The 12,027-nt window shown below is 38.4% G+C and overlaps 1 protein-coding gene across 2 annotated transcripts in view; it reads right to left on the bottom strand.

Moving 5' to 3' along the window:
* The window catches only part of LOC149173159 (SAGA-associated factor 29 homolog A-like), a 384,042-nt gene that overhangs the window by 150,408 nt on the left and 221,607 nt on the right, over window positions 1-12,027 (bottom strand). For both annotated transcript variants that reach the window (XM_089424522.1, XM_089424523.1), the window contains exon 7: window positions 7,961-8,114. In XM_089424522.1, the coding sequence (XP_089280648.1) occupies window positions 7,961-8,114 (154 nt within the window). The remainder of the gene's footprint in view (window positions 1-7,960; window positions 8,115-12,027) is intronic.

Here is a 12,027-nt window from a genome sequence, read left to right as displayed (position 1 = left end):
AATTAGAAGATGCTCTTATCCAGGTATGTCCATTGTGGTATAAATTTTTCTTATAAAGCATTTCTCTAATTCCCGTTTTTAATTTTTTTTGTTAACTAGTGGTTTTCTTTGGTATGAATTTTTTGAGTGATTCCAGGATGATGATGATGATCGAATTGAGATGTCACCCCCATCTAGTCCCTTGGTTCGCAGGTTCCATGGTTCAACACCAACAACAGGGGCTTCGTCTTCATCAGTTTCAATACCACTCCCACGCAGACACCTTCTTCATTGCCACCACATGGAGGCCCACTGCCACGTTCTCTTCGTGGTGGAAGGAGGAGGAAATCAGTATATATATTCACAATTTACTGCTTTTGTCATAGATTAATCATTAGACTTGTAAGCCTGTTGTGAATTTGAACCTTTTTGTCTTGGTGGTGACGAAGTGGCCTATTTTGTAAACATTATTATTTGAATTTTGGACATGACAAATGTTGAAAGTTGCCCACTTGCTAGATAATATGCTCTATGTTTTATGTTTTATAATATGCTTAAAAATTTGATGTATATTTGTAATTGCTAGAATGTAGATCGTTGATGCTCAAATAATTAATCATTGATGTACAATGGAATCATGGATGCCATAACTATCTTGATTTATGTAAAAATATGCATGCTTTCATGTCTTCTACAACTAATTTGGTATTTGGGATTGTTTGTTTTGAATATAAATGCAAAAAAACATAAATATATATATATAGTAGACGCTTCGCTTCTTAGATTTTTGGAAAATGACACTTCTATATATATATACATAGTAGACGCTTCGCTTCTTAGATTTTTGGAAACTGACACTTCCGCATCCCCGCTTCCAAAAAACGTCGTCGTTTCGTCCCTGCTTTGTGCAACGTTGGTCGAGTGTCACAGCTGCTAGGCTCTACGTCACCCTTCTTTCTGGACGACTTGCCTCTGGAACTTCAACTCTTCTGCCCTTCCGGTCTCACACCCCGGCTTCTGGCTCTAAAACTCAACTCTCCAACAAATTTCGAATCTCCTGTCAGGCTCTGCATTGCCCTGACATGGCTCTACGCTACCCAATGTGGCTCTGCACTACCTCTTTTGGATCTCCTGCCTCCTCTGCAACGTATCCCCAGATCAGGAAGCTCTCCAACCAAAAAACTATCTTTGCCCCTCGCTGCAAGAAATCTCCTCGATGACCTCTCCGGCAATTACGCGTCGCTCTCTTGAGAAAATCGATCTTTGATCTCTCACTTGATGTGTTTTACAAATTCCCATCAAGCCTCTTCTTATAATCCTCTCGTTGATCAATCAACGACCTAGATTAGATTCTAATCAATGGCTCAGTTCATTTTGACTTGATCTGTGTCTTCTTCTAGAAGTTTCACCCTAGTTTAATTAATACCCTTAAATTATTTTATTATCCTAAGTTTAGACTTAGGCATCCATTAAAAGTAATTGATTATTTTAATAAAACTATCTCCGGGTGGAATTTCCCAAAAACGATTTTTGGGTATTCTGGAATACATGTGTCCGAGCCTCCCTGCAAATTTTAAGGCTTAGAGCACATCCTATGCTACCAGAAATCAACCCCTGCCATGTGTCATTTCATACCGCCACATCATACTGACGTCAGATGCCACTGTAGCTTATTGAGACCAATCATATGCCACCACGTACCCTGCTACAGAAAAAGAAAAGGGCCCGCCCACCTTTGGTTTTGTGATGAAATCCTTTGTTAATCCTTTGTCGCCATTCCCGATGATTTTTAACACTATCGACACATTATGCATATAAGAACTTTTAAAGGTTTCACCTTAAGAAGTTCCAATTCTCCAATTCGTCCACCTTCCGATGTGTTGATATGCAATCGCTGATATGCAATCGCTGATATGCCTAATGCTCTGATGTTGCGATCGTCGATATCTCTGGACCTCCGATATGCGATCTTCGATATATCAAACCTCCTATATTCCTTCATAAGGCTTCAATCATTGAACTTCAGCAAACCATATCTTTTGATCCAGGAGTTCCTTTTTGGACTTCCACATATCATTGGAAAGCTTGTTCAGAGCACTTTCCAGTGGAGAGGGACCAATTTAGGCTTTGAGTCCTTCTGCTACTTGGAAAATGACTGCAAACTTCTCTGTTCATTTACTCTTTGGACAACTAGAAACACATTTTGCAGTAAGTGACAACACTTATCATGGACACTTCTAGGCATGGATTAATGGGGGGATTCAACAGAAAAAATGGGCTAGGTCTGTGCTCTTGTCCCCTAAACCCCATTTGATTGTTAACCTTGGATTTTAGTCCCATGGGACCTAGTCCTATGGGATCTCTTTTACTAACCATCTGGTTTTAGGGATGGTACCTTATGGGAAACACTGATTTTGGTTGTGTGGTCCCGCTCCCTCATCCACATATATTAGCCCCTTTCCACTCATTATAACCCCTTTCATCATTTCTCCCGCCTGGGTCCACATTCCTCCACTAGGTCAACATAGGGTTGGCCTTCCCCTTACCCTTGCCCACACCTTAGGTCGGGCCTAGAATGATGCCATGGAGGTTGATGTAGCTGGAAAGAAAAGTAAAAACATAATTGGCCACATTCAAAAGGAAAATGTACAACAAAATGCAAAAGATGGTTGGGACAAACATATTTAGCACATGAGCAAAAGCCAATACATGAGCTCTACCCCATCGTCATGGTCATCACCCGGTTCACCTTTGCCCAGTCAGCCCCACAGTTGTACCATGCACTTGGCAAATGACCAGGACTTGTATGTTGATGTGGCATCACTTACACCATCATCTGAGTCCTTATAGATGGTCTATAGGAATTTCAACTTACTTGGAGACCCATGAGGTCACTTGTGTGCCCTCACAGCCATTGGGAGCACCACAGGTTTATTATGTGGAGAACAAGGGGCCAACCCCTTGTCCATTACTTTTGGAAGTCCAATTCATCATTTTGGCACTTATGGACTTCATTAGGGTTCTTAGAGAGCCCAATGACATGCATTATTGATTATTCGACCTTTTGAGAGGCTTATTATTTTGTTTATGAGCTAGTTTGGTGGGCTTGTCACCAAAAGATAGTTATTTGCACATTATTTTAGTTGATGGGCTAATGTAGGCTCAAATTAGGTAATTCGAACTCCTAATGAGTGTATAAATAGGAGAGACATGAATTCATTTTGTATCATCACCTGGAATGGATCATTCTCTCTCTTGAGAATTTCACATTTCTTTCTTGGAGGACAAATTGGAGCATGGATGAATTTTGATGTTTGGATTGGATTCCCTTATCTTGTATCTTCTTTATTGGCAAATGTATTGATGGTTGGATATATTCTCTTACATGTAAGTACAACTTTGATGCTATTTTCTTTTACTTTGTCACATACATTGATCATGGGATTTTCGCTATTTTAGGGCTAATTGCTATATGCATTTACTACTTCATTGTGGAATTATGTTTCTATATTGCATATTTGTATGTATGGGTCATGTTTGTTGAATGAATTGTCCTAGAGATCGAAGTTATCTTGATAAGCCATCTTTGTTTGCAAGCGAAGTATAAACACTTAAGGTCACTTTCTTTTTTGCCCTAACATTGGACAAAGTTGCCCTTAGAGCCTACTTGAGCTAGGAACGAGATCCTTCTTCATAATTCTCCTGACTCTATATCTCCAAAAGGAATTAGGCACTGATCCACCATAAGGTGATCACCTTAAAACCTTTTTCTTCACCTTTTTCCGCTCTTTTCTAGGTCTAGCCACTCTGGGCCACCTAGGGCATTACTTTCTCGACAAAGTAGCCAAAGAAAAAGTTCGATCTCCTAGCCTCTACTACACTAGTGTGTATTCAAGGTCTCCTCCAAATTTGAAGAAATTCCGACGATGGGATTGTGAGATATCCCAAGCCCTAGCTCTGAGATCAAACTTTACCCTGTTGTTCCCTAGGCTAGAACCTCACACGATCAATTGACACCTTTGAGTGGAAAATCTTGTTTTGATCCTTTCCCCTTCCTTACTTAGGATAAGATCATCATCAGTTGCTAAACTCCCTTCCCTTAACCTAACCTGGGTCCACTTGGTCCTGTGTGGTCCCATACCTTTGAAAATTCAATTCTTCAAGAACCAAAGTTCAATAATTTAGGGATTCGGAAACTCCTTTACAAGACACATTCCTTAAACCTAGCTCTTCAATCCTCACCTCCTTCTCCTAGAAAGCTTTGTACATTGCTTGAACAGCAAGCAAGCTCGATCCTTAACCTCCTAGGAAAGGATCATTAAGGTCACTTTACATACATTTGTTGATTCATCCTTCACAATTGACTTTCCATATACCATGTCTCCTCCCATTGGTGAAATTCCACAAAGAGTAGGGCGTCTTAGCTGAGGTGAAAGTGGGCTAAGTCTCCATTGTTGCCCTTGATCTAGCAGTTGTCCCTTTTAGGCCCCTTGCTAGTTTGAGCAGTAAAATTTTTGCGTCGTTGCTGGGGAAACGAAATGTGTGTTTTGTTCCCTATACGACATATTGACATATCAGAATTGGCGACTCTGTTGGAAGAACAAAACCCCAGTTCTTCATTAAGATTTAAAGTTAATGCTTGGAGGGTGAAGCAAACATCTATCAAGGCACTTTAATTCACCTTGGCAACTCCATTTCAATCCTAATATGCAAGATCATAGAAAATGGACTATAGTAAAAGAGAGATTAATCTTGGTTCTACATTTTCAAAACTCATTGACCAAGACATTCAAGAACTACAAAAGAATGGGAATAAATATGCAGAATCTTATCAAAATGTATTGGAAGGTATGGATATGGAACTCATGCTCGGGTTTTATAGATCACAACAAGTGCAACTCGACATAATGAGGGATTTATATGAGGGGGATCCTAGTCACCTCTTTGACCTTGCTTGCCTAACCTATGCTTTCAATATTCTGACTGACCTAATCAATGATAAATGTTATAGTCAACCGCAAAGTGCCACAATGGGTAATCAGTTGGATGACATTGAAAGATCAAGTGTGAGTGAGGATGATGCGCAAATGTCAGTTATAGAATTGAAAGACAATGGCGATGAGGAGAGGAACATCTCCTCTGATGATGAAGAGTTGGATCCTCTAAGCCTCCAAATCACGCAAGAAAGAATAGATGAATATAGTAGGTCATGAAGGGGGTTAGTAAAGCAATGTAATTCTAATGAAGTATTCTTTCCTAAGTCACCTGGCATGGGGACACGGGACATGTAGGACATGAAAATTCTCACAGTGAAATCTCAAAATAATTGATGCCCTAGCTATCACACCAAGTGGGAACCCTAGGTGCTATCCTTCAACTTGGGGATTCTTTGAAGGTTTGAGCTCTAGTACTTGTTGAAGTATATCAATCATAGCCTTTTCTCTTGTCTACCCTGACATTGGGTGAACTTTTATCTCGTCAAATATTTCAACCCTAGGCCTCGGGTAGATTTCCTTTCAAGGGGTTTTTCTTGGAAAGCCATCCTAGCTTCTCCCAAAGCTTAGACGATTGTTGAACCTTTCCATTGAATGAGTCTCCTTGCCTCAATTAAACCTATCATAGATACATCTACCACAAGTGAGGGACACTGGGACTCCTCCCATTGGTGAAAATCCAAGAAGAGAAGAGGACAAAGGTTGGGGTGACAGTGGGCCTTTGTCCCAAGGTATTGTTGTGCCCTCTTGCTCTAGCCTGTTTACTAGGCCCGCTAGTGTTTGCAGCAGTAATACACAAAAATCAGAATGCAGCCAACCCATCAAGGATGGTTACTCCATGTCACCAATCTGGCATGTTTATCAAACTGCAAGTGACAACACAGAAAGAATTTTATTATAAAAAGTGCGGTGACAAGACCTATATCTAAAACGCTAAAGAAAGACCATGAATAGAAATGAAGTCAAGAAGCAAAGAAAGCTTTTGAAGATATCAACCAAAGTTTATGTTAAATTCTAGTTTTGGTTAGCCTTGATTATGGTAAGGAATTTCAATCATTTTCTTTCGCTTTTGACTTTACTATAGCTACTGTTTTATTGCAGAAAAATCAGCAAGGGAGTGAGAAGCCAATCACTTTCATGAACAAGGCATTGTGAGGGGCAGAATTGGCTTATGCCTCCACAGCAAAATAGAATTACATCTTTATGAAAGCACTCAAGTACTTTTGTGATTAGAGTGTAGTGGCATGAGGGGTGAGTGGATCACCAAGACCCAGGAGTATGACATTGCGCTCAGGCCAATCCGTTTGGTTTGTGGCCAAAGGTTGGCCAAATTGATGACTCTGAGCAACATTGATATGAAGGAGAAAGCCATTGTTGAACATTCACCACCAATCAGTCAAGTGAACACATTGTTATATTCATCAGAGCAGCATGATTGGCATTCTAACATTGTTTATTGTTTGAAAAACTTATTATATCTACTAACCTTGACAAGAAGAAGTGGTCCAGTCCCTTTAAACTTTGTATAGCTAAGCATTGTTTGCTGTAGGGTAGATTTAGGTGGAGAAACTTGGGTGGGGTTATCCTTAAGTTTGTTGACCCACCTAAGTCCATAGGCCTTTTGCATGAATTGCATATAAGTTCACGTAGTGGACATTTCTCAGCCAGAACCACCGTGCATGTGGCCTTTGTAGTGCTTTGATGGGAAACAAAAATTTCCAGCATTGCCTCTAGATTTAGTCATAGAACAATGTTTGTTCCAGTAATGGGGGCTTTATTTTAAGGGTTAGTTCCATTGGAATTCCAGCAAATGGATTTCGTTGGATACTAACAGCTACAAACGATTTCACCAGATGGGTGGAGGTAATGTGCCTTCGAAGACCTCCTTCAAGTCCCACTATTGTTAGGTTCCTTGAGGAGAACGTTATCACATGGCCTTTGGTACCTAACAAGAACACCATAAAAATGCTAGTGTCTACTACTTAGCAGAGTTATTGACTTTTTGTTCCCAGTACAGAATTACTATCTACAGGGGAATGCCATAGCAGAGTCCAGTAACAATAAGCTAATCTGCATCATCAGGAAAGTAGTTGGAGAGAATAAGATATCCTAGAAAAAATTATTTATTTAGGACAGGTCGCCTCTCATCCCTCACTCTATAATTCAAGTTGTTTCCCCTACATACTACAACGCTACTCATAACATGCAGAATTATGAAATCTGCCTTTTCCTAAAGTTTGGTATTCATCCATAGACTAGGATTCTACAATTAAATAGTGGATACTTCCCTTAAGTGACATGCAATCAACAAAAAAATACCTTTTATAAATGCAATTCTAACCATGATGGTTGAAATGTGATGCCCGCTCTTCTGTAGCATCCAAAATTTAACACATTTACAGCATATCATTGTAGTTGTAATGGGGAATGGTTCACTTCTAATGGAATTACCATAAATGACTTACAAACAATAAAATTAAGTGAGAAGAACTCACTTCTCAAGATCACCCTAATTCTTTAAGCAATATGGCTTCACTTCAGCTTAAAGATTGCATAGATATGCAATGTTAATAATGATTGATGATAATAAGATGCATAAATGATGATTTTTAGGGTACTTATATAATTTTCTGTTACTAGATCCCTTTATGCCAAACTATCCACATTTTCGCCCAATCACCTGACATAGCATGTTCATATTCCCCTTAATTAGAGATGCTTACTTTATTACCTGGATAAGGGGTAATGGTATCTAGAATGTGACTGTCTTAATTTTCCATGTATTATCATTTAATTTCATTTGTTTTCCAAGTCAACTGGCATCAAGCAGTGTTTTATACTTTTCCATTGTTGCATTAAAACTAGGCCTATAACATGTAAGTAATAACCCTTTGCCTCGGACTTTGAATAGTTACCTAAAGGCAAACTAAAAACAATTCACAAAATGTGAGGGACTTTAGCTGCAAATCAAAACCTTGCTGTATTACCTTGCGATGAGAAAATGATACAATCGCCTTATACAGGGCCGTTGTTCCAGGGTACACAGCCAATACTTGAACACCTGTTGCAAAATTAGGTGTATTTGAAGGATCTGTGCGCTTTGGAAAAGGGATGATATGAGAAGGTGGCAACTTGAATTTCCTGCAACAATCAAAACCAAAAGAAAATATATTTTCTGAAATTTTCATATCATAGAAAAGGTTGCAAGTCACCTGCATTTTCTAAGAATAAAACAAATTTAACGTCATCTTCAAACTAGTTACTGAGTTGCGGAATGCAAAAAAAGACTAATATGGTAAGAAAGTGTTAATTTTAGTTAACATGTTCTTTGCTTAGGACAGTTACTTCAATGTTCCATATTAGCCCAATTACAATTTCATTTCATTTCCATTAACAATCACATAAACCATTATCACATTGACAGTAACCAAAGAAAGAACATAAACAATAAATGCAGAAGACAAGCCAAGACAAAAGAACACGAGAATTTGGCTCAAACCAGGGAAAACCCCAAGATGGGGAAAACCCTTGATCAATCCCTATTATCAAATATCAAATGTTCAGTAGAGAGAGAATATCCAATAGAGTACAATGGTAATAGTCAAATTGACTTGCCAATACAATGATCCAATACCACTAGTCATAGTCAAATAGATGGCCCAGTCAAAGTATGCAATTCTGCCCTCAGTCAACAGCAGTCAAACTCTGCCCTAACCAGAAAGTCAACAGCGATCAAAGGCTAGTCAAACTCTTCCAAAACTGCTCGGTCAAAGGAAAGAGGAACTCGGCCTCTTCATAGTCAAACAGCAGCAAAACAGTCAACTTTGGAGTGGTCAAACCCAGTCAAACAAAAGATAATCCCTGTGGTCAAACGGTCACTTCAGGCCTGCGGTCAAACCCAGTAAAACAAAAGATCAGCTCTGCAGTCAAACACTCACATCAGGCCTGCGGTCAAACCCAGTCAAACAGCCCAGATGACCTTGGTTTTTGTGCCAAGCAATGCGGCCTCACCAGACAAAGATATGCCCAAGAGATCAAAATCAAAATCTGCTCAAAAAGTGAAAGTCAATGCTAGTCAAAGTTGCAGACAGTTCAGATTTTCGGCCAACTGTAATTTGATCCTCCTTCCTTGCACGTGTGAAGAAATTGCTGTAATTTTCAGAGCTATTGAACCCAAGAAGAGAAGAGAAAATGTGTGTTGATGAGATGCCAAAATGAGGTGACCTTAGGTTATATTTATAGTGGTTGGCATGGGTGAAGAGACATCTCTTTTCATCAAGAGGGCCAACATGAAAAGGGGGCATTTGTAGGAGGGCAAAAATTCCAATATTTCAAATGAAGAATGATGCCATCAAGTGTCTTCAAGGGTGAAGAGTGCCATCGAAAGAGGTGCTGCCAAATGAAGGAATTAGTCCCTAGTTGCCAACTTTAACACTCCCTCTCAACTAGGGAGTAATTTCACCTAACAGTGTCCATCCATCATAATGCCATCCTGATCATCATGTACTATCTTTGCATCTCATCTCGCCTCTACTAAAGATTGATATAGATAATTAGAAGGATCGATCAAGAGTGAGTCACAAGACATTACCACTCTCCACTGACAAAAGACAGTCGACATAACCGAGGGTAGAACACCAATTGAACTTGATCTTGAGTGATCAAGTTGTTGAACATCATGCATCCTAGTCATAGGGAGTACAACCATACACGACGTGTCCATCTGTAGTGCTATGGTCCCTATTCTCCTTTCCCAACTCATTGGCCAGATGAGACGTACTTCCCAAGAGTCCTGGACTATATGGGTGTTGTCGCACAAAGTGTCTAGGCACGGCGACAACGCTCGGAGTAAGGGCTGTCACTCTTGATCCTTACTCACTCCGTTTAGACTCTCTCCTAGGCAAGTCGATGGGGGTAGTCCCTAAGGTAAATGGGTGATGACAGCCTTTGAAACACAGACTCTAGGAGATTTTAATGATGGACAACTTGATGAATCTAAAGCAAGCCTTGGTCAATTATGATAGATGGATTAAGATAAGACACAATTACAAGATATAAATGACTACAGACCAGTGCCATTATATTTGATTAACCGTAAACTAAGTAATAACAAGTCATCCAGAGAAAACTTATAGATATGACAAAGCGATGATCATGAACAATTAATGTAAATGCCCAAAACTTTAACATGCAAGAGATTCCAGATTTTAATGATTTTCATTAACTGCCTAGATCTAGATTCAATTAACTTTCTCCAACAGTTAATTTGAGTTAAAACATTTATTGCACTTGACCATAGAAAAATATCAAAAATGCATTTAATCACCAAATAATACTAAGGAACTTCAAATTTTAAATTTTAATTATTCCTTAGGCACTAACTTCAATGTGAAAAATGAATAAGTAAAATAAATCAAAGGGTTAATGAATTGAATTTTTAATGGGCCGTAGGCCACGTTAAAAAATTTTAATGTTAAAGCATAATTCCTTTAATTTATTTCTTTAGTCATCAAAATTAGATTCTTTAATGATTTTTTAAAGTTTTTAATTTTTAGAATTTTTTATGATTTTTAAATTTTGAGAATTTTAACTTTTTTAAGATTTTTAAATGTTTAGGATTTTTAGGATTGTTTTAGATTTTTTTTTATTTAGAAGTTTTTTTATGATTTTTTAAAGTTTTTATATTTTTTTTAAATGTTTTTAAATTGAAATCAAAATAAAATAAGAAATGTAAAATAAAAACTCAAATCGAAAATATAATATAAAAGAAAAAGAAAAGGGCAAAACAATACACCAACCCCAACCTCTAAACTTCAACGCATATACATATGTAAAAAAAATAAATTAAAAAAATCGAAATGGTGAAATGAAACTAACCCTAACTTTATGTGCATACAAAGCAAAAAGAAAACGAAGGAGAAATCGATTTTTTTCTTTTTTTGTGTGCAATACAGCAGCAGGAGAGCTCGAGAGTAGACAGCAAGGGTTTTGGAGCTACGAAAGAGAACTATGGAAATGAGGGAGTCGCAGGGAGGGCGGATGACAGCTGAAGAGGTATGGCAAAGGAGGCAATGTGTAGTAGACGCAGCGAGAGGAGCAGCGTAGGCAGCTACAGGGCAGCGGGATGAAGGAAAAAAGCTACGGAGATGGGAGGAAATGGTTTTTTCTTTGTGTTTGCAGGTGGAGGACGGACAGCGGGAGGAGGAACAGCTCAATGGCAATGATGAATTTGCAAATGATGGCAGAAAAAGAACCGCAAGAGGATTTTCCGAGGGTTAAAAATCGAATTTTTCCAATAAAACCCGGAAATTTAAAAATGATATCCCAACAGTAACCCAAAAAATTTCAGATTAAAATGTTATACTTCAGCTTTAAATTTAACGCTGAAACTGAAGAAAATATCCAGATTTAAAAAAAAAAAATTGGAACCCTTACGAATTTTTCCAGATAAAAATAAATAAATAAATCCCTGCACTGTAAAAGGCTGATTAATATTCCTGCAAAATGATGTTGATGAACCCCATAGATCTAGATCTTACCCTCCAGGGCCTAGATCTGGACTCTATACAGATTTCTCCTTCAGATCTGTAGCTGCAAGACAACAATAAAACACCCAAACAATATATACAAAAACCCAGAAAAACCCAAGTCAGAAAACTAAAAATAATTACATATCTATGTACATGAATGGCAAATCTATCAGATCTAGGGAGTGTGAGTCCAACTCCGCTCCCAGATCTGATAATTTGAGGCTCTCAACAGCCAGATCTATCGATTTAGCACAGAAAAAATTAAATTTTTTAAAGTTTAAAGGAGGTGTTGAGCTCAAAACCCTTCGGGCATCACCCATAAAAAAAAAATATTATGATAAGTCCGGGATAAAATTAAGCTAGGCTCTTCAGAAAACATGGATCGGGAGTTGGTTGGTCCAACTAAAAATTTCCCCGAACACCTGATGATCTAATAATCAAGAATTTCCTGCAAAACTCAATTCAATCATCAACTTAGAGCAAGAAAATGGTAATAAAATTCAGATAAATAGAGACACCTGCTA

The sequence above is a fragment of the Pinus tabuliformis genome, chromosome 4_2, assembly GCF_031772625.1.
Source record: "Pinus tabuliformis cultivar Carrire ecotype Pingquan chromosome 4_2, CPIR1, whole genome shotgun sequence".
Taxonomy (NCBI): domain Eukaryota; kingdom Viridiplantae; phylum Streptophyta; class Pinopsida; order Pinales; family Pinaceae; genus Pinus; species Pinus tabuliformis.
This window is presented reverse-complemented; position numbering and strand designations above follow the sequence as displayed.